We start from the raw sequence: 27,214 nt of genomic DNA on the forward strand, positions 1-27,214 counted from the left end.
CCTCAGTCTGGACAGGATGTAGCTTCAGTCTGGACAGGATGTAGCTTCAGTCTGGACAGGATGTAGCCTCAGTCTGGACAGGATGTAGCCTCAGTCTGGACAGGATGTAGCTTCAGTCTGGACAGGATGTAGCTTCAGTCTGGACAGGATGTAGCCTCAGTCTGGACAGGATGTAACTTCAGTCTGGACAGGATGTAGCTTCAGTCTGGACAGGATGTAGCCTAACTGAAAAAATAACAGAAACTGCCTGATGCGCACATTAAAATGACAAATCAATGACAAGATTGGCAACAAGCTCCAGCTACTCTGCATCACTTTGCCTATTGGTTCTGGTTGACCTCTGTCTCAGCTGTACTATTGGTTCTGGTTGACCTCTGTCTCAGCTGTACTATTGGTTCTGGTTGACCTCTGCCTCAGCTGTACTATTGGTTCTGGTTGACCTCTGCCTCAGCTGTACTATTGGTTCTGGTTGACCTCTGTCTCAGCTGTACTATTGGTTCTGGTTGACCTCTGCCTCAGCTGTACTATTGGTTCTGGTTGACCTCTGTCTCAGCTGTACTATTGGTTCTGGTTGACCTCTGTCTCAGCTGTACTATTGGTTCTGGTTGACCTCTGCCTCAGCTGTACTATTTGTTCTGGTTGACCTCTGCCTCAGCTGTAGGGAAGACATTGTGTTTTAAATCCTTTTCTTTCTGGCCTGAAGTAGTCCTACCTGCTAATACACACTCAGACTTTCATATAGGTCAAGCGAAGTCATACTATGCCATACTTTACCTTCGTACATTGGACTGCCTTTATAACAATAGTTTCACAGTTTAAAAAAGTGTGTTTTCAAATTACTGAATGCTACATTGATCCAAAGACCGTACTTGGAATGTGAAAGGTTCCTTAATGTAAGACTAGTTTTTAGGTCTCCCTGAAGTCAGTAGACGTACATTATATTACTCACCCTAGAACAGAGTCAACAAGCCTACCCGGAGATTCAAGTCCTCGGCCGTATTCATTAGGCGTAGCGTACTGTATCAAACAAATGCAATGGGAGGCTACACTAGCGTTTCTTGGACTAGTTCAGAAATTGGTACACAAGAATGAGTAGCCTAGTCTTTTTAGGATTGAGTGAAATAGGGGGACAAAATATATAATTTTTATTTATTTGTGTTTGAATGGTGTATTTTGCAGATCCCCTTGGCCTCCTGTTGGTTAACTCTTGATGCCTGGTCTTGCTGTAAAGAGACTGAATACAGCTTGATTATTGCTAGCCTTATTTTGTCTTCACCGTTGAACAACGTATTCGTTGACTAGCCAAACTAAACTACCTTTACAAGCCTCTGTAGAAGAACCTCTGATCTTTTTTGTTAGAAATAATCATTTTCTAAATGAGAGTATATGAATTGGTGAGTTAACCTATTACAATGGATCATGTTTTTCTTTTTGAAAAATATATTTTTCAGTTGAATCTATTTTTGTTTTAGTTTTTTTTCTTCCTTTTTTGTGGCGATATTAAAAAAGACACTGCATCCATATATTTCTGTTCTGAACACGGAGTTATTCTACAGTCAAAAGGGAAGTGCTTTTTTGTCTTTTCTGAAAAGGACACTTCCACTAACATATTAAGGTGACACCTGTGAGCCTCTGGATGAAAAGGGTTGCAGGTAAATGTGTGACTGGGATGAACAATGCAGCTTTTCTAATGTGTTATTTAATATTGAATATTCTTACAGAGTTTGCTGAATTCTGTTAACGTTAAGAATGTGTATAATCTGACTGGTGCCAATTCATTTCAACACATAAATGAATGTAAACTAGCTGTTATTGCTTGGTCTGATAACTTCATACATGTGTATTCACAAGTGATGCATGTATGTTTCCAGCAGTGTCCCTAAAGCAGCATGGTCTTATGATCCCTTCTCCATGTTGAACTAAACTGTTACAACTCACAAGTCAACCTCAAAATCACTAAAGGTGTGTTGGCAATATTATTTTAAAGAATCAGATAATTGAAGATTTGTGTCTTTAGAAGAAGAGCTTATTGGGGATGTCAATGTTACCCAGTTCCTTATATGTGGATGTCACTTTGATATATGTTGGCTTCATTTCACATCTAGTGGTGGAGAACGACGCCATCTACAGTATTTCAGGAGCAGTGGCTTGTTCCAGGAGACAAACACTTTGAGGACGCAACTTCTCAATCATGATGAAGAGGCATCATCTCTGCTGGTGAGTTGCTGACATTTTGTGGGTGGAGGTTTTCATGTTCACTGTAGACCTCTATCAACATGGACTGTCTAGGGAGAATAACTGCAAGCACACACAACTGTGCCTACCTTAGAAAATGTATTGATGAGGCACATTTAATTTTTTTTGCGTTCTCTAAAAACGTACACGCTTCTACTTTATTAAGTACATTTTTTACAGGGAAAGTGCACATTTATCAACATTTCTGTGAAAGTGCCGGTTTTAGCCAGCTGGCTCATTTTCGACTATAGTACCTGGGCAGGCTATTAAAAACAATAAAATGACAAGACAGACTATGCTGATGATGAAATCCTTAGTTTTGTTTTTGATATACACTGGCAGTGGCGCTCATAGAGAAATGCTCTAATTCCAGTGCTAGTGGTGGACAAGGACATCATCTATGTCAGGAGAGCAACACCTTGAGGGGGAGTCTTCTCAGTCATGATGAGGGGAGGTCTTGTCTTGTTCCAGGAGAGCAACACCTTGAGGAGGAGTCTTCTCAGTCATGATGAGGGGGAGGTCTTGTCTTGTTCCAGGAGAGCAACACCTTGAGGAGGAGTCTTCTCAGTCATGATGAGGGGAGGTCTTGTCTTGTTCCAGGAGAGCAACACCTTGAGGAGGAGTCTTCTCAGTCATGATGAGGGGGAGGTCTTGTCTTGTTCCAGGAGAGCAACACCTTGAGGAGGAGTCTTCTCAGTCATGATGAGGGGAGGTCTTGTCTTGTTCCAGGAGAGCAACACCTTGAGGAGGAGTCTTCTCAGTCATGATGAGGGGAGGTCTTGTCTTGTTCCAGGAGAGCAACACCTTGAGGAGGAGTCTTCTCAGTCATGATGAGGGGAGGTCTTGTTCCAGGAGAGCAACACCTTGAGGGGGAGTCTTCTCAGTCATGATGAGGGGGAGGTCTTGTCTTGTTCCAGGAGAGCAACACCTTGAGGAGGAGTCTTCTCAGTCATGATGAGGGGGAGGTCTTGTCTTGTTCCAGGAGAGCAACACCTTGAGGAGGAGTCTTCTCAGTCATGATGAGGGGAGGTCTTGTCTTGTTCCAGGAGAGCAACACCTTGAGGAGGAGTCTTCTCAGTCATGATGAGGGGGAGGTCTTGTCTTGTTCCAGGAGAGCAACACCTTGAGGAGGAGTCTTCTCAGTCATGATGAGGGGAGGTCTTGTTCCAGGAGAGCAACACCTTGAGGAGGAGTCTTCTCAGTCATGATGAGGGGGAGGTCTTGTCTTGTTCCAGGAGAGCAACACCTTGAGGAGGAGTCTTCTCAGTCATGATGAGGGGAGGTCTTGTCTTGTTCCAGGAGAGCAACACCTTGAGGAGGAGTCTTCTCAGTCATGATGAGGGGAGGTCTTGTCTTGTTCCAGGAGAGCAACACCTTGAGGAGGAGTCTTCTCAGTCATGATGAGGGGGAGGTCTTGTCTTGTTCCAGGAGAGCAACACCTTGAGGAGGAGTCTTCTCAGTCATGATGAGGGGGAGGTCTTGTCTTGTTCCAGGAGAGCAACACCTTGAGGAGGAGTCTTCTCAGTCATGATGAGGGGAGGTCTTGTCATCGTGACAGTTGGTTGTAAAATGTAGGACTCATAAGGGAGAAATCTGCTGCCAACTGTAGCCCATTAAGTCTCTCTGTCCAATCTTCTTGTTTCAGAGAGCCTCAGAAAAGGGACTTAAAGGTTCCGAACAGTCATTCTGATTCCCATGTAAAATAACCTTTTGAGTGACTAAAATATCACCCGGAACTTTGAAATGACGGGCTGAGTGGGTGGGGAGCTTATATTCATGAGCTCACCTTGACTACGCCAAGAAACTTGGATGCAGTGTTGCATTAAAATCATCTCAAGAAAATGTAGGATACACAAAGCAACTCAAAACAAAATTGAAATTGCATCAATTATGTCCATAATTTTTTTTATATACATCTCCCATTTCGCATTTCTCTTGTGATGCTGTTCACAGCAGCACAGACATGTTGACATGACAACTGCATCAGAGTTTTGAACGATTTTGGCACCAGTAGAGTAGCTATCTAGCTATATAAACCAGTCCCCTCTGCAAACACGCCTTCTCCGATGTTGGTAACAAGGCGGTACTTATTTAAATGAGTTAAGAGAATATCATGTTACCATTGGTGTATTAAAAATGAGAGTTAGGGTGATGTCACCCTATCCCCTTAAGTGTTTGACATGGGGACCACTAACTTTATGATCAAACTTTATCAAATGTAGAAGCAACAGTCATTTTTCATACTTTGATCTGGTTTCATCCAGATTTTATGAAAAACATGATTTTGACTTCATGACCTTTAAATTTATCCTATGACAGGAGCAGGAATATTTTTTTAAATAATTGTTATATTGGCTGATTTTTCTATTCAGTAATTTTTATTGGCTGATCTCTCAATTCGTCCCCATCTAGCACAACCCTTACCTAAGTGTGATGCAGATCTACAACACTCTGACTTTGATGACGTATACCTTTTCTTTTCTAGTGTTTCTGTGGAACACCAAGCTACAAAAACAAAAGTGAGAAATAATACATGTAATTAGGTTATTGGCTATAGCCTGGGCAGTAGACTGATCCAGCACATATTTTTTAACACAGATTTACCAGAAATGTTGGCTAACTACCAAGCCAGACACAGAAGATATTTTGTCTCCCAAACATGTAAATGTAAAAATCGAGGCTCGCTTTCACTTGTGATAGAGATGACCTTGTTGTCATAGAGATGACCTTGTTGTCAAGATTGTAGTCTTTTTCCTTACAAGGTTTTTCACTCATTGTGGATTTGTACCAAAACAATTAATTCCATATATCCTTACTTCAGTTTACAAATTATAGCTGCAATTTGTAACTTTTTGGGCGACCCGACCAAATTCACATAGAAATGTGAGTTATAGATCTGTCATTCTCATTGTAAGCAAGTGTAAGAAGCGGTAGATCTGTTCTATGTGCGCTATTTCTATGCTTCCCGTTCTTAAGTTTCGTTTGTGCGTCTTTTTTACTTACGGTTTTGTACACCAGCTGAAAATACAATATTTTTAGTTATGGAAAATATATTTCACAGTGGTTTAGATGGAACAATGATTCTCTACACTATACTTGCTTGTTTTGTCAAATAAACTGAAATTAGGCGAACTATTCGAATTTTAGCAACCAGGAAATGGCTGATCGATTTCTGCGTAGTGCATCTTTAAATCACGAATGTCACTTTTTTTTTTTATCACCCCCAGAAACTTGATTGCCACTGTGAATGCAGCATTTTTTCTCTTCATTTTATTCCCAGATCCTCTATTTGTCATACTAGAGGGACATGAAGTCTGACTCCATCCTCAACATGTGGACCTGCCCTGAGGATGTTGGACACCACTGTTACACCGTCAGCCATGTTGATTTCCTGTCAGACTGGTTGTTTTTGGTCCATGGACTGACAGACCTGAACTTTTACCAGAACAGGGAATACAATGTTCATCAGACTCTCCTCACAGTGAACTGACGTCTCTCTGACTGGTTGTGAGGTCACAGGAAATAGACTGATCTGTTTACAAGGGATGCAGCATTCTAATTCTGATAGAATACGGTTCTAAGGAGTTCAGGTAGTAACCAGTACTTTGAGATAAATGTAGATGTCCACACTCTGGACAATATAAAAGGCTTTGGAGAGGGACCACGCTTTCAGGAGAAGGATAACAGGGCCTTGTCCAGAAACAACCCCCAGGAAATAGACTGATCTGTTACAAGGGACTTCAAGTCTTTATTGGCATAAGTTGAATGCAATACAATACAGCCAGCTCCATTTTATTTATATTCTGTTAGGCCATTTCTATTCTGTTAGGAACTGTTCGTGTATAAAAGGCCTGTGAGAGAGACCGCGCTTTCAGGAATTTACATGCAGTTCAGTTGCATCATGTTTTGGAAATTCAATTATCATTAAAATACATTTATTTCTCAGTATTTTTTTTAAACGCGTCTTAAAGAGTGGAAACGCTCTGATTTTATCCGTATCCGTGAGTTCCAATAATGACTCAATGGGAGTCGTACGTTGACGGACAGCGGAGATGACGCGTCCTTATCCTTAAAATGTTTGTCCGTATTCACAAACAAAATGTTCAGAGGAGTTTAACTTTTGACTGGCCGACGGAAACGTTAGCCAATTAGAAGAGGACACGCGCACGGACCAGGGACCAAACTGTACCGGTTCTCATTTGGTGTCTGTTCTCAACTGATCCATTTGGCCGCGGCCTAAAGTAAGCCCTGCAAGTATTTGATCCCAGGTCTTTTACAACCCCCTAAAAAAACAAACTAGACAGTACCTCGTGTAAATTAGGGACACAGTGTGTCATGTCCTCTGTGTTAGCCAGACCCTTTGATCTCAGAAAGGTGTTGAGTGAAAGGTAGTGTTGACTGAAAGGTAGTGTTGACTGAAAGGTAATGTTGACTGAAAGGTAATAATTCGGTGCTAAGAAAAGCTTATGGCCAAGGTGTGTCTATAATGCCTGCAATCTTTAACTTAGATCAAACATTCATTACATAAATGATGACTGGTGATTAAACACCCGGGTATGTAGAGGATGTATTTGACGATGGCCCTGCATAATGTGGAATGACCAGTTGTTCTGGATACACACACACACACACACACACACACAGGCAAGCAAGCACGCACGGACGGACCCACACACACACTTGTCTTAGAGCACAATATTATTGCTCCCGGAGTCAGTTTGTAGAGCTGTGCCATCTTCACAGCTGCTGTGATCACCCTGACACACTCCTAATAGACACTGATCAGCCTGACACCAATATACCACACTCCTAATACATCAGCCTGACACCAATATACCACACTCCTAATACATCAGCCTGACACCAATATACCACACTCCTAATACATCAGCCTGACACCAATATACCACACTCCTAATAGACTGATTATAATAACCTTATTGCAATGTGTTACCAGCGTTGTTCTACAACCTTTTCTGAGTCAAGATCACTGTCAAGTTCCAGGCGATGTTTTTCCACTCCTCAAATTGTCCAGTGTTGGTGATCGCGTGCCCAATAGGAGCCGCCATTCTCGGTAAACCCTAGACACTGTTGTGCGTGAAAATCCCAGAAGGGCGGCCGTTTCTGAGATACTGGATCCGGTGCGCCTGGCACCGACGATCATACCACGCTCAAAGTCGCTTAGGTCACCCGCTTTTGCCCATTCTAACATTCAATCGAACAGTGACTGGATGCCTGGATGCCTGTCTGCCTGCTTTATATAGCAAGCCACGACCACTTGACTCACTGTCTGTAGGAATAAACCATTTTTGTGAAGGGGGGGGGGGGGGGGGGGGGGTGTACCGAATAAACTGGCCGGTGAGTGTATGTCCATATGAAATCATTTTTCCCAGTGGCCAGACCAAAACCATTTCTGTATTCCTGGGCAAGAAGAGTAAACAGCAGGACAACAGCCACAAGACTGACAGCTGGAGAGTTGGAGGGAGGGACGAGGTAAGTGACGCAGTGGAAATGTTGTCCGTACTGTAGCGAGGCCAGTGTGTAAACTTCACTGTTTGCTCTTAACGTGTCTCTAATGCAGTTTCTCAATAAAAGGTTACAAATTGTTTACGATTGTTGGCCCATTTCAGAGAAGGTACACAACGGCCTGTACAATGCTGAAGGATACGTTACCATAGATATACAAACATAAAACGGTTATGATCAATGCACGGTACATCCTGGGACCAGACTGACCCGTTTCCCTTGGATCAGAACTACCATGTCTGACAACAAATCACATTTTATTTGTCACATGCACCGAATACAACAGGTTACCTACAAGCCCTTAACCAACAATGCAGTTTTAAGAAAAATAAGACTTAAGATAAATATTTACTAAATAAACTAAACTAAAAAAAAACTTTAAAAAAAAGAGCAGCAATAAAATAACAATAATGAGGCGATATACAGGGGGTACCGAGTCAGTGTGCGGGGGTACAGGTTAGTCCAGGTAATAATGAGGCTATATACAGGGGGTACCGAGTCAGTGTGCGGGGGTACAGGTTAGTCCAGGTAATAATGAGGCTATATACAGGGGGTACCGGGTCAGTGTGCGGGGGTACAGGTTAGTCCAGGTAATAATGAGGCTATATACAGGGGGTACCGGGTCAGTGTGCGGGGGTACAGGTTAGTCCAGGTAATAATGAGGCTATATACAGGGGGTACTGGGTCAGTGTGCGGGGGTACAGGTTAGTCCAGGTAATTGAGGTAAATATGGTGGTCCTCTGTAGCTCAATTGGTAGAGCACGGCGCTTGTAACGCCAGGGTTGTGGGTTCGATCCCCGGGACCACCCATACACAAAAAATGTATGCACACATGACTGTAAGTCGCTTTGGATAAAAGCGTCTGCTAAATGGAATATTATTATTATGAAGTAATTGATTTGGGTTTGAGATAAACCTACTGTAGTTTTAATCATGCTTGACTTTACAATCTTTACTTGGCTTTACATAAAATCACATAAAAATACATAAAATGACATAAAAATACTTAAAATGACATAAAATGACATAAAAAGACATAAGACAGGATGAAAGACTCAAACCATCAAACAGTTTGTACGATGACTATATGCTAATGATGGTTAATAAATTCTTATGATACTCAAATATACAGTAGTTGTCTAGATTAAGATTTGAAGATTAGACAAAATAAGGGCTCTATTCAATCCACATCGCGGAAGTTAAACTTTACAGCGTGATTTAAATTTAAAGGCAAACGTTCCTGCTTTAGCGGAGACTGCATTCACGGTAAACGCTGCATATGTCGGCTCAATCGGAAATTACCTTTACATTTCTATCTTGCGGAATCTGTAACGTTTCAGTTTTACAGATTGAATAGAGCCCCTTAAATATGTGGAAACACTAAACAGTGTGAGCACAGAGGACGCAGAAGACCAGGGATTCATCAGGACCACCAATGAGAACACATCAACTCTGGGGGACCACTACTCCTTAGCAGTTCATGCAACAGAACTTCATGATATCTGTCCACTAAAATAATATATATTATATCAACTGAACATACAACATATGGAAGTCCAGACTTCCACAGAATGTGCAGTGTTTTCTATAACACCTTTGACCAGAGTGACTCATTGTGGCAGTGTGTCCTGTGATCTTAGAAAGCAAGCTGATACTGTACATCAGTACAGGTGGCAGTACAGGTATAGGTGGCAGTACAGGTATAGGTGGCAGTACAGGTACAGGTATAGGTGGCAGTACAGGTACAGGTATAGGTGGCAGTACAGGTATAGGTGGCAGTACAGGTATAGGTGGCAGTACAGGTACAGGTATAGGTGGCAGTACAGGTATAGGTGGCAGTACAGGTATAGGTGGCAGTACAGGTATAGGTGGCAGTACAGGTATAGGTAGCAGTACAGGTACAGGTATAGGTGGCAGTATAGGTATAGGTGGCAGTACAGGTAGAGGTATAGGTGGCAGTACAGGTATAGGTGGCAGTACAGGTACAGGTACAGGTGGCAGTACAGGTATAGGTGGCAGTACAGGTATAGGAGGCAGTACAGGTACAGGTATAGGTGGCAGTACAGGTATAGGTGGCAGTACAGGTACAGGTACAGGTGGCAGTACAGGTATAGGTGGCATTACAGGTATAGGTGAAAGTACATGTATAGGTGGCAGTACAGGTACAGGTATAGGTGGCAGTACAGGTGTAGGTGGCAGTACAGGTATAGGTAGCAGTACAGGTACAGGTATAGGTGGCAGTATAGGTATAGGTGGCAGTACAGGTACAGGTATAGGTGGCAGTACAGGTATAGGTGGCAGTACAGGTACAGGTACAGGTGGCAGTACAGGTATAGGTGGCAGTACAGGTACAGGTATAGGTGGCAGTACAGGTATAGGTGGCAGTACAGGTATAGGTAGCAGTACAGGTATAGGTATAGGTGGCAGTATAGGTACAGGTATAGGTGGCAGTACAGGTACAGGTGGCAGTACAGGTATAGGTGGCAGTACAGGTATAGGTGGCAGTACAGGTATAGGTAGCAGTACAGGTACAGGTATAGGTGGCAGTACAGGTATAAGTGGCAGTACAGGTATAGGTGGCAGTACAGGTATAGGTGGCAGTACATGTACAGGTACAGGTGGCAGTACAGGTATAGGTGGCAGTACAGGTACAGGTGGCAGTACAGGTACAGGTATAGGTGGCAGTACAGGTACAGGTGGCAGTACAGGTATAGGTGGCAGTACAGGTATATGTGGCAGTACAGGTATAGGTAGCAGTACAGGTACAGGTATAGGTGGCAGTACAGGTATAGGTGGCAGTACAGGTATAGGTGGCAGTACAGGTACAGGTGGCAGTACAGGTACAGGTACAGGTGGCAGTACAGGTATAGGTGGCAGTACAGGTATAGGTGGCAGTACAGGTATAGGTGGCAGTACAGGTACAGGTGGCAGTACAGGTATAGGTAGCAGTACAGGTACAGGTATAGGTGGCAGTATAGGTATAAGTGGCAGTACAGGTATAGGTAGCAGTACAGGTACAGGTATAGGTGGCAGTACAGGTACAGGTGGCAGTACAGGTATAGGTGGCAGTACAGGTATAGGTGGCAGTACAGGTGCAGGTGGCAGTACAGGTGCAGGTGGCAGTACAGGTGCAGGTGGCAGTACAGGTGCAGGTGGCAGTACAGGTATAGGTGGCAGTACAGGTATAGGTGGCAGTACAGGTACAGGTGGCAGTACAGGTGCAGGTGGCAGTACAGGTGAGGCTGTCAACTCCTTTGGGACTGTGTGAGTTTCTACAGGTGCCTCAGGATCCATTGAGTCTGTGCCATACAGCCATCACCTTCTCAGGGTGAGACATGCTGTCCCTCCACTGCTCTGCTGCTTCCTGTGTTGGGCTGTCGAAGCCAAGGTGAACCTGCAGAAGCAGTTATGAAAGTTATGCAACTGGCCTGATCTTAGAACTCAAATATTCCACTAGTTTATTTGTTTGTGTGACAGAGATATAAGCAGAGTGTTTGTGGATAGTGGCAACGTGACATTGTAAATAAAGGAGAAGCAGAAGAATCAGAAGAAGAGATTAAACTGAAGTAAGGGTCTGATTTAGGGCTTGATTCAATCCGCATCGCCGGAAGATCCACATAAAAATGTAAAAGTAATTTCCGATTGAGCCAACATATGCAGCGTTTATCGTGAATGCAGTCTCCGTGACCACGGGAACATTGCCTTTAATTGTCAATCGCGCTATAAAGCAGATATTCAGCGCTACGGATTGAATACAGCCCTCAATCAGATCTGCTTCAGCCTAAATCTGCTTTGCTGATGTATTATCAGTGTTGGAGGATGTATTATCAGTGTTGGAGGATGTATTATCAGTGTTGGAGGATGTATTATCAGTGTTGGAGGATGTATTATCAGTGTTGGAGGATGTATTATCAGTGTTGGAGGATGTATTATCAGTGTTGGAGGTATGTTACAAGTTTTGGTTTTTCCATTTATATTTCACGTTAGCGCGTAGGGAACACCAATTGGTGTCACCTCGTCAGTAAGTATGTGTTACACGTGTTCTGGCTTGTTCAGCTGGTATTTAAGACCTGCTGGCCTGTGCATCAGTCAGCCCAGCTGGTATTTAAGACCTGCTGGCCTGTGCATCAGTCAGCCCAGCTGGTATTTAAGACCTGCTGGCCTGTGCATCAGTCAGCCCAGCTGGTATTTAAGACCTGCCGGCCTGTGCATCAGTCAGCCCAGCTGGTATTTAAGACCTGCCGGCCTGTGCATCAGTCAGCCCAGCTGGTATTTAAGACCTGCTGGCCTGTGCATCAGTCAGCCCAGCTGGTATTTAAGACCTGCTGGCCTGTGCATCAGTCAGCCCAGCTGGTATTTAAGACCTGCTGGCCTGTGCATCAGTCAGCCCAGCTGGTATTTAAGACCTGCTGGCCTGTGCATCAGTCAGCCCAGCTGGTATTTAAGACCTGCTGGCCTGGGCATCAGTTGGTTCTTGAGAGATGTTGAGAGAGTAACACCTTTTGTTGGCTCTCGCTATCTTAAGTTCTGAAACAAAGCCTTTTATATGAGTTTTCCCTGTTTCTTATTGATCCACTTTATATTGACTCCCTTTCCTGTTGGTGTGGGGTTTCCTTTTTGTTTCCCCTTCCCTAGCCAGTAGTGTGCATCCATGGTGGGAATCTTTTAGGGAACATTTCCTAGTTGCTTGTCAACTTTCAGTGGAGACCCGCATGGGTGTCTTTCAGAACCCCTTTCTGTTTTGGTTGTCAAAGTAATTTTCTTTGTTAGTTCCCTTTTGTTGTGAGCAACATTTTGAGTTCGTCTTGTGGGAACGTAACAGGTGGGGAACTGCGTGTAAAACCAACAACGGCTCCCGGCGTTACACCTAAAGCAGACGTTGCTATTGGCTGCACCAAGTCGCATTGAGAGAAATCCCATGTAGCCGTTGTTTACAAGTTCGAACACTGGAATGTGAGATGTAATCTACACCTTGATTAGGCTGATAGAAATAATTAATTATCATTAGTTATTTTGTTGAATGATTTTCAATTTGAGCGTCATTATTTCTATATAGCTACACTTCCTCCTTCTGAACTTCTAACGACAGTGGGACGGGTGTGGCTTCGTGACAATGATCACAAGAGCAGCTGCTCACCGATTTGACATCACCAACACAGTTCCACCTCTGACACCGCCAAAAACATCAGCTATGCAGGTGTCAGCTATCGCTGGTCAACGCTGGATCTGATTGAATCTAGGGGCTCTCTCTATTCAATCTGTAAAGCTGAAGCGTTACAGATTCCGCGATAGCAATGTAAATTTAATTTCAGATTGCAGCGTTTACCGTGAATACAGTCTCCGCTAAAGCAGGAACCATTTAAAATTTCAATCACGCTGTAAAGCCCGAGGCCTTAGTCTCACCTGTCCAAGGTAGTGTTTCCGTCTGACAGAGCTGCGGCTGTAGAGTTTGACTAACAGCAGGAAGCCCTGGTTCTGAGCTAAGGGGAAGTAGAAAGACTCGGTCCAGGTCAGCTGACCTCCGGAGGACTTCAGGGCTCGAGTCTTCTTCTCCATCACCACCCTGCCCAGCTGCTGCATCTCTATCTTCACAAAGAACGCTGGTGGATGGACAAGGGAAACAAGGGAAACAAGGGAAACAAGGGAAATTGTTATTTATAGCAGGCAGTGTGTATACAGCTGGCAGATTTTAAATGGCTCCAGATGGAAGCTCTCTAACTAACCCTAAACCTTACCTTAACCAATTTTGAACCGGTCAAATATCCACATCCTGTTCATTAAAACAAATGTACTCTGTTACAAATAATGATATTCACTATGTATACAAAATTATATACGCCGATACAGGGGGCGCAGGTCCAGGTGCCTTGAGGGAATTTGTCGGCGAGTGGTTAACCCGCCTCTACCATCCGTCCTATTGGCTAACGTGCAATCATTGGAGAATAAACTGGATGAGCTCCTTTCAAGACTATCCTACCAATGGGACATAAAAAACGGTAATATCTTACATTTCACAGAGTCGTGGCTGAACGACGACATGGATAATATACAGTTGGCTGGGTTTTCCATGCATCCCAAGACAGAACAGCTGCCTACGGTAAGACAAGGGGTGGCGGTCTGTGTCTATTTGTCAATAACAGCTGGTGCGGAAAATCAAATATTAAGGAAGTCTCTAGGTTTTGCTCGCCTGAGGTAGAGTATCTCATGATAAGCTGTAGACCACACTATTTACCAAGAGAGATTTCATCTATATTTTTCGTAGCTGTCTATTTACCACCACAAACCGATGCTGGCACTAAGACTGCACTCAATGAACTGTATAAAGCCATAAGCAAACAAGAAAATGCTCATCCACAGGTGGTGCTCTTAGTGGCCGGGGACTTTAATGCAGGGAAACTTAAATCAGTTTTACCTCATTTCCACCAGCATGTTAAATGTGCAACCAGAGAAAAAATACCATAGACCACCTTTACTCCACACACAGAGACGCGTACAAAGCTCTCCCTCGCCCTCCATTTGGCAAATCTGACCAGAACTCTATCCTCCTGATTCCTGCTTACAAGCAAAAACTAAAGAAGGAAGTACCAGTGACTCGCTCAATACGGAAGTGGTCAGATGACGCAGATGCTAAGCTACAGGGCTGTTTTGCTAGCACAGACTGGAATATGTTCCGGGATTCTTCCGAAGGCATTGAGGAGTACACATTTTAGTCATTTAGCAGACGCTCTTATCCAGAGCGACTTACAGTTAAGTGAGTGCATACATTGTCATACTGGCCCCCCGTGGGAAACGAACCCACAACCCTGGCGTTGCAAGCGCCATGCTCTACCAACTGAGCTACACAGGGCCCTACACCACATCAGTCACTGGCTTCATCAATAAGTGCATCGATGATGTTGTCCCCACAGTGACCGTACGTACATACCCCAACCAGAAGCCATGGATTACAGGCAACATCCGCACTGAGCTAAAGGGTAGAACTGCCTTTTTCAAGTAGTGGGACTCTATCCCGGACGCTTATAAGAAATCCCGCTATGCCCTCAGACGAACCATCAAACAGACAAAGCATAAATACAGGACTAAGATTGAATCGTACAACACCGGCTCCGACGATCGTCGGATGTGGCAGGGCTTGCAAACTATTACGGACTACAAAGGGAAGCCTAGTCGCGAGCTGCCCAGTGACACAAGCCTACCAGACGAGCTGAATGACTTCTATGCGCGCATCGAGGCAAGCAACACTGAAGCATGCATGAGAGCACCAGCTGTTCCGGACGACTGTGTGATCACGCTCGCCATAGCCGATGTGAGTAAGACCTTTAAACAGGTCAACATTCACAAGGCCGCAGGGCCAGATGGATTACCAGGACGTGTACTCCGAGCATGCGCTGACCAACTAGAAAGTGTCTTCACTGACATTTTCAACCTGTCCCTGGCCAAGTCTGTAATACCTACATGTTTCAAGCAGACCACCATAGTCCCTAGAACACCAAGGTAACCTGCCTAAATGACTTCAGACCCGTAGCACTCACGTCTGTAGCCATGAAGTGCTTTGAAAGGCTGGTCATAGCTCACATCAACATCATCATCCCAGAAACCCTAGACCCACTCCAATTTGCATACCGCCCCAACAGATCCACAGATGACGCAATCTCTATTGCACTCAACACTGCCCTTTCCCACCTGGACAAAAGGAACACCTACGTGAGAATGCTGTTCATTGACTACAGCTCAGCGTTCAACACCATAGTGCCCTCAAAGCTCATCACTAAGCTAAGGACCCTGGGACTAAACACCTCCTTCTGCAACTGGACCCTGACTTCCTGACGGGCCGCCCCCAGGTGGTAAGGGAAGGCAACAACACATCCGCCACGCTGATCTTCAACACTGGGGCCCCTCAGGGGTGCGTGCTTAGTCTCCTCCTGTACTCCCTGTTCACCCATGACTAAGTGGCCAAGCACGACTCCAACACCATCATTAAGTTTGCCGACGACACAACGGTGGTAAGCCTGATCACCGACAATGATGAGACAGCCTATAGGGAGGAGGTCAGAGACCTGGCAGTGTGTTGCCAGGACAACAACCTCTCCCTCAACGTGATCAAGACAAAAGAGATGATTGTGGACTACAGGAAAAGAAGGATTTGTAGTGGAGCAGGTTGAGAGCTTCAAGTTCCTTGGTGTCCACATCACCAACAAACTATCATGGTCCAAACACACCAAGACAGTCGTGAAGAGGGCACGACAATGCCTATTCCCCCTCAGGAGACTGAACAGATTTGGCATGGGTCCTCAGATCCTCAAAGTTATACAGCTGCACCATCGAGAGCATCCTTACTGGTTGCATCACTGCCTGGTGTGGCAACTGCTTGGCATCCGACCGCAAGGCACTACAGAGGGTAATGCATACGGCCCAGTACATCACTGGGACCAAGCTTGCTGCCATCCAGGACCTCTATACCAGGCGGTGTCAGAGGAAGGCCCTAAAAATTGCCAAAGAGTCCAGCCACCCTAGTCATAGACTGTTCTCTCTGCTACCGCACGGCAAGCGGTACTGAAGCGCCAAGTCTAGGTCCAAAAGGTTTCTTAACAGCTTCTACCCCCAACCATAAAACTGCTGAACAGCCAATCAAATGGCTACCCGGACAATTTGCATTGACCCCCCCCCCCCCCCTTTTTTAAAAAAATTTTTTACTCGCTGTTTATTATCTATTATCTATGTATAGTCACTTTAACTCTACCTACATGTACATATTACCTCAATTACCTCGACTAACCAGTACCCCCGCACACTGACTCGGTGCCGGTACCCCCTGTGTGTATATATATATATATATATATATATATATTATATTATAGTATTTACACTGTATATTGTTATTTATATATACTCTCCTCCTTATTGTTACTTATTGTCATTTTCTTGTATATTGTTATTTTATTTTTGCTCTTTTATTTTTTACTTTATTTTATGAAAGTTTATTTAGTAAATATTTTTCTTAACCAACAATGCAGTTAAGAAAAATAAGAGTTAAGGGCTTGTAAGTAAACATTTCACGGTAAGGTCTACACCTGTTGTATTCGGTTCATGTGACAAATAAAATGTGATTAGATTTGACACCCCTTCAATTAGTCGATTCGACTATTTCAGCCACACACGTTGCTGACAGGTGTATAAAATCGAGCACACAGCCATGCAATCGCCATAGACAAAGATTTGCAGTAGAATGGCCTTACTGAAGAGCCCAGTGACTTTCAACGTGGCACCGTCATAGGATGACACCTTTCCAACAGGTCAGTGAGCAGGGAGGTTATAACATATATATAACAGACTATATAGACCCGTACCCTGGCTGAGTGGAGCAGGGAGGTTATAACATATATATAACAGACTATATAGACCCGTACCCTGGCTGAGTGGAGCAGGGAGGTTATAACATATATATAACAGACTATATAGACCCCGTACCCTGGCTGAGTGGAGCAGGGAGGTTATAACATATATATAACAGACTATATAGACCCGTAGCCTGGCTGAGTGGAGCAGGGAGGTTATAACATATATATAACAGACTATATAGACCCGTACCCTGGCTGAGTGGAGCAGGGAGGTTATAACATATATATAACAGACTATATAGACCCGTACCCTGGCTGAGTGGAGCAGGGAGGTTATAACATATATATAACAGACTATATAGACCCGTAGCCTGGCTGAGTGGAGCAGGGAGGTTATAACATATATATAACAGACTATATAGACCCGTACCCTGGCTGAGTGGAGCAGGGAGGTTATAACATATATATTACAGACTATATAGACCCGTAGCCTGGCTGAGTGGAGCAGGGAGGTTATAACATATATATAACAGACTATATAGACCCGTAGCCTGGCTGAGTGGAGCAGGGAGGTTATAACATATATATAACAGACTATATAGACCCGTAGCCTGGCTGAGTGGAGCAGGGAGGTTATAACATATATATAACAGACTATATAGACCCGTAGCCTGGCTGAGTGGAGCAGGGAGGTTATAACATATATATTACAGACTATATAGACCCGTACCCTGGCTGAGTGGAGCAGGGAGGTTATAACATATATATAACAGACTATATAGACCCATACCCTGGCTGAGTGGAGCAGGGAGGTTATAACATATATATTACAGACTATATAGACCCGTACCCTGGCTGAGTGGAGCAGGGAGGTTCTGGGCAGCGAGAACCTGCAGTTGCATGCGTCCGTTAATAGGCTGGAAACAGGTGGCCAGGTGCAGCTCAACGTGACACACCTGGAGAAGGAGAGAGACCATCAGACGCTGGAGACGGTCGGAACACATTTCTACAGTTTCAAACATTTTCTACCAACTTCATGTTGCTGAACATACTGGTCCTATCCCAAATGGCTGTACTCGGTTAAATAGCTACAGTGCCTTCAGAAACTATTCACACCCCTTGACTTTTTTTGGTCACTGGCCTACACACACAATACCCCATCATTTCAAAGTGGTATTATGTTTTTAGACATTTCTACAAATAAATAAAAAATGAAAAGCTGAAATGTCTTGAGTCAATAAGTATTCAACCCCTTTTTTATGGCAAGCCTAAATAAGTTCAGGAGTAAAAATGTGCTCAACAAGTCACATAATAAGTTGCATGGACTTACTCTGTGTGCAATAATAGTGTTTAACATGATTTTTGAATGACTACCTCATCTCTGTACCACATACATACAATTATCTGTAAGGTCCCTCAGTCGAGCAGGGAATTTCAAACACAGATTCAACCACAAAGACCAGGGAGGTTTTCCAATGCCTCACAAAGATACATGGTAGATACATTTAAATAAAAAAGCAGACATTGAATATCCCCTTTGAACATGGTGAAGTTATTAATTACACTTTGGATGGTGTATCAATACACCCAGTCACTACAAAGATACAGGCGTCCTTCCTAACTCAGTTGCCGGAGAGGAATGAAACCGCTCAGGGATTTCACCATGAGACCAATGGTGACTTTAAAACAGTTGCAGAGTTTAATGGCTGCGATAGGAGGAAACTGATGATGGTCAACAACATTGTAGTTACTCCACAATACTAACCTAAATGCCAGAGTAAAAAGAATAACAAATATTCCAAAACATGCATCCTGTTTGCAATAAGGCACTAAAGTAAAACAGCAAAGAAATGTGGCAAAGAAATTAACTTTATGTCCTGAATACAAAGCATTATGTTTGGGGCAAATCCAACACAACACATCACTGAGTACCACTCTTCATATTTTCAAGCATAGTGGTGGCTGCATCATGTTATGGGTATGCTTGTCATCGGCAAGGACTAGGGAGTTTTTTTAGGATAAAAAGAAAAGGAATAGAGCTAAGCACAGGCAAAATCCTACAAGAAAACCTGGTTCAGTCTGCATTCCAACAGACACTGGGAGACAAATTCACCTTTCAGCAGGACAATAACCTAAAACACAAGGCCAAATATACACTGGAGTTGCTTACCAAGAGGACATTGAATGTTCCTGAGTGGCCTAGTTACAGTTTTGATTTAAATCTGCTTGAAAATCTATGGTAAGACTTGAAAATGGCTGTCTAGCAATCATCAACAACCAACTTGACAGAGCTTGAAGAATTTTAAAAAGAATAATGTGCAAATATTGTACAATCCAGGTGTGGAAAGCTCTTAGAGACTTACCCAGAAAGACTCGCCGCCACAGATGATTCTAACATGTATTGACTCATCGGTGTGAATACTTATGTAAATGAGATATTTCTGTATTTAATTTTCAATACATTTGCAAAACTTTCTAAAAACATGTTATCACTTTGTCATTATGCGGTATTGTGTGTAGATGGGTGAGATTATATATTTGTTTACTCCTGTAACACAACAAAATGTGGAATAGGTCAAGGGGTATGAATACTCTCTGAAGGGACATCCAGTACTTATAACTGCTTGCTTGTGTGTGTAACCTGGATTGGATTGGAGCACGATAAATCTAAAGAAGCTAGTGAAAATACCACATCAACACCATCTTTTTGTTGGTGTTTTTATGAGTGTTACGTAAAGCCTAAATTGTATGGTCTAACAACATGTGCTCGTTTTCTAGGAAGAATTGGATGTCTCTTTTCTGAGAGAGCGTAATGATGATTTGTGTCTGACTTCTGGACCGCAGAAACAAAACAGCCCCCCCATTTATGACATCATTTTCCCAGATACTGACCCATTATCAGCCAAACTCTTTCTCTCCATCTCTCTTTCTCTCTGTCTCAGTGGCTGCATTTACACAGGCAGCCCAATTCAGATGTTTTTTCTCCCACTAATTGGTCTATTTGACCGATCACATCAGATCTTTTAACATCAGATAATTTTCAGAACTGATCTGATTGGTCAAAAGACCAATTAGTGCAAAATAGGTCAGAATTGGGCTGCTGAGTTTTATCTATATTTTTCGTAGCTGTCTATTTACCACCAGAAACCCATGCTGCCACTAGGACTAGCTGTCTATTTACCACCACAAACCCATGCTGCCACTAAGACTAGCTGTCTATGTACCATCACAAACCCATGCTGCCACTAAGACTAGCTGTCTATGTACCATCACAAACCCATGCTGCCACTAAGACTAGCTGTCTATGTACCATCACAAACCCATGCTGCCACTAGACTAGCTGTCTATTTACCACCACAAACCCATGCTGCCACTAGACTAGCTGTCTATTTACCACCACAAACCCATGCTGCCACTAAGACTAGCTGTCTATGTACCATCACAAACCCATGCTGCCACTAAGACTAGCTGTCTATGTACCATCACAAACCCATGCTGCCAGTAAGACTAGCTGTCTATTTACCACCACAAACCCATGCTGCCACTAAGACTAGCTGTCTATGTACCATCACAAACCCATGCTGGCACTAAGACTAGCTGTCTATGTACCACCACAAACCCATGCTGCCACTAACACTCAACAAGCTCTTCCTCTAAGACTGGCTGGCTGGCTAGCTAGCTAACAAACATACAGTGCAGATAAAGTCTTCAAATCCATTGTTTTACACAATATCTTATCACAGCACTGGCAAACCATGGTTGACCAACTCCCTGACCAAAATGGCTGACCTTTTATACCATTTACAAGAAGGTTAATGTTCATTCTAGTTTTGTAATTCCCAATTCTATGACAACTCATATTTAAAATAATTAAACAAAATAATAAGGCTGTATATCAACCTAATGGAGGTGTGTATCACACATTCCAGTCTTCCAACTTGTAACCCGGCTACATGGGATTTCTACTAATGCGGCTCGGTGCATCCAGTGCCAATGGCCACGATAGGTAGCCTAACGCCAGGAGATGCTTGTGGATTTGACAGCTCTAACACAGTTACACCTCCGACACCGCCAAAAGAAAAGCAATGAAAAGCTATGTGTTTGTGGGCTAGCGCAGGTTACTGCTGATCTGATTGAATCCCAGGCTAACTCTCTCATTACTATCCTTGTTGTCCACAGAAGTCTCCAGCAGAGCAGATCACCTTTGAGACTCTGAAGAATGCCATCGGTAAGATTGACTCACACACAAACACACACACCGACCACATACTGAATATGTCTTATAGTTATTGCTAGTAACTTTGGATAAAATCATCTCTCTCTCTCTCTCGATCTCTCTGTCTCTGTCTCTCTCGCTCTCTCTGTCTCTCTCTCTGTATCTCTGTCTCTCTCTCTCTCTCTGCTATAAGTCTCTCTCTCTCTCTCTCTCTCTCTCTCTCTCTCTCTCTCTCTCTCTCTCTCTCTCTCTCTCTCTCTCTCTCTCTCTCTCTCTCTCTCTCTCTCTCTCTCTCTCTCTCTCTCTCTCTCTCTCTCTCTCTCTCTCTCTCTTTCTCTCTCTCTCTCAGTGGATAGTGTGAATGGTGAAGAGCAGGAGAGGGAGAAGAGGAGGCTGGTGGTAGAGAGGTTTCAGACCGCCCCCTTCGAGGAGATCGCCAGCCACTCTGGGGCAGGGTGAGTCTTGACCTCTGACCTTAAAGCTATGACCTAGAATGAAACTGAATGGTGCCAGAGGGGATGGCCGCCATTTTACGGGCTCCTGACCAATTGTGGTATTTTGTGTGTTTTTTGTGCTGTTTTTGATTTTTCTTGGTACATAATGTTTCCACTATCGTTTCTTATGACCAAAAAGAGCTTCTGGACATCAGAACAGCGATTATTCACCTCAAACTGGACAAGGATTTTTTCTTTAATGAGTCTGATGCGAAGGATATACTGCTCCTCCCGGACCAGGCCCAAATCCCTGTCATTCGTATGAAGAGGAGATGCCGTTACAGAGGTCGAAGAGCTGTAGCCACACCAAGAGAGTTTTCATCTATATTCTTCGTAGCCGTCTATTTACCACCACAAACTGATGCTGGCACTAAGACAACACTCAACCAGCTGTATAGGGCCATAAGCAAACAAGAAAAAGCTCATTCAGAGGCGGCGCTCCTAGTGGCCGGGGACTTTAATGCAGGGAAACTGAAATATGTCTTTCCTCATTTTTAACAGTATATTTACTTTGCAACCAGAGGCGAAAAAAAACTCTAGATCACCTTTACTCCTTTACTTATAAATACCTAAATACCTAAATTATTATATTTAAATACCTAAATTATTATTTTATTTAATTTAAATTTTATTTATTATTATTATTTATTATAATCTATTATAATTATTATTTAATTTAATTTAATTTAAATACCTAAATTATTATACCTAAAGTGGATTTACCTTTACTTTTTTTTATTTTAAGCTCTCCCTCACCCTCCATTTGGCAAATCTGACCATAACTCTATCCTCCTGTGATTCCTGCTTACAAGCACAAAACTCAAACAGGAAGTACCAGTGACGCGCTCGACACAGAAGTGGTCCGCTAAGCTACAGGAATGTTTCTCTAGCACAGACTGGAATATGTTCCAGGATTCATACGATAACATTGAGGAGTTTACTACATTAGTCACCGGGTTCATTAATAACTGCATCGACGACGTCGTCCCCACGGTGACCGTACGTACATATCCCAACCAGAAGCCATGGATTACAGGCAACATCCGCACCGAACTAAAGGCTAGAGCTGCCGCTTTCAAGGAGCGGGACGCTTTTATGAAATCCTGCTACGACCTCCAACGAGCCATCAAACAGTCAAAACAGGAATAAGATTAAATCCTACTACGTCTCTATCTCTCTCTCTCCTTCCCTCCCTCCCTCCCCCCTGAATTGTTTGAGGTTTGACCTACTTTCCAGGCCTCACAATTCCACCATCCATCCCAACCACAGCCTGATGGCTTTTTCCAATAAACCTTTCACCTCCAGTTTCTGTTTCCCTAAAACGTCTCTAACAATTACCCACTGCTTTCCCAGATCAACCCCAGAGAGGCTCTGTCAGTATATCAATATTGACATGTTACTCAATATGCCAACAGCTTTTAATAATCAACAAAGAAAAACATTGTTTTATGACTTGACACACGTACATTTTGTTCTTTACATACTGTCCCGATAAGGAGTTATAACAGGAAGATACACAGAGCATAGCCACAGAGAATAGATTGCATATATTATAAGTCACAGGCTTTTCCCATTCTACAGGCATTTCCTCTTGGCCAGAGACCAAGGAAGAAGACTACATTAAACTACAGTCAAAATGTGATTTACCTAAATATATATACAGTATTTAGAATCACAACGTGTTCCCACAATCATACCATGTGTCCACAGAACATACCCATTATTTGTTTAAGCACCGTTTTGAAACACAATGCTAAATGGATTCATGAGTACAAAGCTCAGGTCGCTCAGACTTCAGAATCAGATGATGACTGCGTCCCAAATGGCACCCTATTCCCTAGTTAGTGCACCTCCTTTCGACCAGGGTCCATACGGCTCTGATCAAAAGTAGTGCACTACATAGGGAATAGGGTGCCATTTGGTACCCCAAACCAATGTTGCTACAGAGAGTGGGCTCTTACGTAACATTAGCATGACATTACCATTGTAAGGATGACATCTGCTAGGGACCTGTCCTCTGCTAGGGACCTGTCCTCTGCTAGCGACCTGTCCTCTGACTAGGGACCTGTCCTCTGCTAGGGACCTGTCCTCTGCTAGGGACCTGTCCTCTGCTAGGGACCTGTCCTCTGCTAAGGACCTGTCCTCTGCTAGCGACCTGTCCTCTGACTAGGGACCTGTCCTCTGCTAGGGACCTGTCCTCTGCTAGGGACCTGTCCTCTGCTAAGGACCTGTCCTCTGCTAAGGACCTGTCCTCTGACTAGGGACCTGTCCTCTGCTAGGGACCTGTCCTCTGCTAGGGACCTGTCCTCTGCTAAGGACCTGTCCTCTGACTAGGGACCTGTCCTCTGCTAGGGACCTGTCCTCTGCTAGGGACCTGTCCTCTGCTAAGGACCTGTCCTCTGACTAGGGACCTGTCCTCTGCTAGGGACCTGTCCTCTGCTAGGGACCTGTCCTCTGCTAGGGACCTGTCCTCTGACTAGGTAATGTACACTCAGAGGACAGGTCAGAGTGTAGAATGGTATCCTTACAGAGGACAGGTCCCTAGCAGAGGACAGGTCCCTAGCAGAGGACAGGTCCTTAGCAGAGTGTATATTACCATAGTCAGAGGACAGGTCCCTAGTCAGAGGACAGGTCCCTAGCAGAGGACAGGTCCCTAGCAGAGTGTATATTACCTAGTCAGAGGACAGGTCCCTAGCAGAGGACAGGTCCCTAGCAGAGGACGGGTCCCTAGCAGAGGACAGGTCCCTAGCAGAGTGTATATTACCTAGTCAGAGGACAGGTCCCTAGCAGAGGACAGGTCCCTAGCAGAGTGTATATTACCTAGTCAGAGGACAGGTCCCTAGCAGAGGACAGGTCCCTAGCAGAGGACGGGTCCCTAGCAGAGGACAGGTCCCTAGCAGAGGACAGGTCCCTAGCAGAGTGTATATTACCTAGTCAGAGGACAGGTCCCTAGCAGAGGACAGGTCCCTAGCAGAGGACAGGTCCCTAGCAGAGTGTATTTTACCTAGTCAGAGGACAGGTCCCTAGCAGAGTGTATATTACCTAGTCAGAGGACAGGTCCCTAGCAAAGGACAGGTCCCTAGCAGAGTGTATTTTACATAGTCAGAGGACAGGTCCCTAGCAGAGGACAGGTCCCTAGCAGTGTGTATATTACCTAGTCAGAGGACAGGTCCCTAGCAGAGGACAGGTCCCTAGCAAAGGACAGGTCCCTAGCAGAGTATATATTACCTAGTCAGAGGACATGTCCCTAGCAGAGTGTATATTACCTAGTCAGAGGACAGGTCCCTAGCAGAGGACAGGTCCCTAGCAGAGTGTATTTTACCTAGTCAGAGGACAGGTCCCTAGCAGAGGACAGGTCCCTAGCAGAGTGTATTTTACATAGTCAGAGGACAGGTCCCTAGCAGAGGACAGGTCCCTAGCAGAGTGTATATTACCTAGTCAGAGGACAGGTCCCTAGCAGAGGACAGTTCCCTAGCAGAGTGTATATTACCTAGTCAGAGGACAGGTCCCTAGCAGAGGACAGTTCCCTAGCAGAGTGTATATTACCTAGTCAGAGGACAGGTCCCTAGCAGAGGACAGGTCCCTAGCAGAGTGTATTTTACCTAGTCAGAGGACAGGTCCCTAGCAGAGTGTATTTTACCTAGTCAGAGGACAGCTGTTCAGTAGGCACAAAAGAAAAACACTGAGAAAACACTCATAAATGGAATGAAAAACGGAGGTACTTGGTGAACTTGTCCCATAAGAAACATTAGTTTTCCTTTTACATTTTTCTCCGGTATGCCCTATGAACACAGCCCCATTCTCAACCAGGTCATAACCCCATCCCCAAGGAGGTCAGTTCTCAACCAGGTCATAACCCCATCCCCAAGGAGGTCAGTTCTCAACCAGGTCATAACCCCATCCCCAAGGAGGTCAGTTCTCAACCATGTCATAACCCCATCCCTGCAGAGGTCAGTTCTCAACCAGGTCATAACCCCATCCCTGCAGAGGTCAGTTCTCAACCAGGTCATAACCCCATCCCTGCAGAGGTCAGTTCTCACCCAGGTCATAACCCCATCCCTGCAGAGGTCAGTTCTCAACCAGGTCATAACCCCATCCCTGCAGAGGTCAGTTCTCAACCAGGTCAAAACCCCATCCCTGCAGAGGCCAGTTCTCAACAAAAATATAGAACTACAACAGCTGGAATAGGCAAAGCAACTTAGGCCACTGCAATTGGACTGTACATGCATGGGTGTATACAGATGTAGGATCTGGGTGTATACAGATGTAGGATCTGGGTTTATACAGATGTAGGATCTGGGTGTTTACAGATGTAGGATCTGGATGTTTACAGATGTAGGATCTGGGTGTATACAGATGTAGGATCTGGGTGTTAACAGATGTAGGATCTGGGTGTATACTTGAATGGGAATGTACATTCTAAAGTAAAGTGAGAACAGCTCATAGGAGCAGGAGTCTATCTCCTGTTTCTGTAGTGAGGCAGCTTGATGTACAGTACACCCCCTGGACAGGACGCTAGTCTATCTCCTGTTTCTGTAGTGAGGCAGCTTGATGTACAGTACACCCCCTGGACAGGACGCTAGTCTATCTCCTGTTTCTGTAGTGAGGCAGCTTGATGTACCAGTACACCCCCTGGACAGGACACTAGTCTATCTCCTGTTTCTGTAGTGAGGCAGCTTGATGTACAGTACAACCCCTGGACAGGACACTAGTCTATCTCCTGTTTCTGTAGTGAGGCATCTTGATGTACAGTACACCCCCTGGACAGGACGCTAGTCTATCTCCTGTTTCTGTAGTGAGGCAGCTTGATGTACAGTACACCCCCTGGACAGGACACTAGTCTATCTCCTGTTTCTGTAGTGAGGCAGCTTGATGTACAAGTAGACTCCCTGGACAGGACACTAGTCTATCTCCTGTTTATGTAGTGTTAGACAGCTTGATGTACAGTACACCCCCTGGACAGGACGCTAGTCTATCTCCTGTTTCTATAATGAGACAGCTTGATGTACAAGTACACCCCCTGGACAGGACGCTAGTCTATCTCCTGTTTCTGTAGTGAGGCAGCTTGATGTACCAGTACACCCCCTGGACAGGACACTAGTCTATCTCCTGTTTCTGTAGTGAGGCAGCTTGATGTACAAGTACGTCCCCTGGACAGCACACTAGTCTATCTCCTGTTTCTGTAGTGAGACAGCTTGATGTACAGTACACCCCCTGGACAGGACACTAGTCTATCTCCTGTTTCTATAATGAGACAGCTTGATGTACCAGTACACCCCCTGGACAGGACACTAGTCTATCTCCTGTTTCTATAATGAGACAGCTTGATGTACAGTACACCCCCTGGACAGGACGCTAGTCTATCTCCTGTTTCTGTAGTGAGGCAGCTTGATGTCCAAGTACAC

The 27,214-nt window shown here is 44.3% G+C and overlaps 1 protein-coding gene and 3 long non-coding RNA genes across 4 annotated transcripts in view; 3 read left to right on the forward strand and 1 right to left on the reverse strand.

Annotated features, from left to right (window-relative positions):
- The first annotated feature begins 1,190 nt into the window (after positions 1-1,190).
- LOC311145547 lies at positions 1,191-2,201 on the forward strand. Its single transcript, XR_014614611.1, has 3 exons — positions 1,191-1,652; positions 1,872-1,962; positions 2,106-2,201. It is a non-coding gene; the product is annotated as an uncharacterized lncRNA (long non-coding RNA).
- Positions 2,202-2,667: 466 nt separating this feature from the next.
- Positions 2,668-3,626, forward strand: LOC311145670. The gene is made up of 3 exons (XR_014614619.1): positions 2,668-3,075; positions 3,136-3,393; positions 3,454-3,626. It is a non-coding gene; the product is annotated as an uncharacterized lncRNA (long non-coding RNA).
- Positions 3,627-3,681: 55 nt separating this feature from the next.
- LOC311145793 lies at positions 3,682-6,183 on the forward strand. Its single transcript, XR_014614633.1, has 2 exons — positions 3,682-3,775; positions 5,516-6,183. It is a non-coding gene; the product is annotated as an uncharacterized lncRNA (long non-coding RNA).
- Positions 6,184-11,044: 4,861 nt separating this feature from the next.
- LOC311145294 (tandem C2 domains nuclear protein-like) overlaps positions 11,045-27,214 on the reverse strand; it is a gene marked incomplete at both ends in the record, with an annotated part of 34,429 nt that continues 18,259 nt past the window's right edge. The window contains 3 exons of the mRNA XM_084181528.1: positions 11,045-11,155; positions 13,165-13,361; positions 17,950-18,055. Coding sequence (XP_084037654.1) covers positions 11,045-11,155; positions 13,165-13,361; positions 17,950-18,055 — 414 coding nt within the window. The remainder of the gene's footprint in view (positions 11,156-13,164; positions 13,362-17,949; positions 18,056-27,214) is intronic.

This window comes from Coregonus lavaretus, assembly GCF_964263955.1.
Source record: "Coregonus lavaretus genome assembly, chromosome: 18".
Lineage (NCBI taxonomy): Eukaryota > Metazoa > Chordata > Actinopteri > Salmoniformes > Salmonidae > Coregonus > Coregonus lavaretus.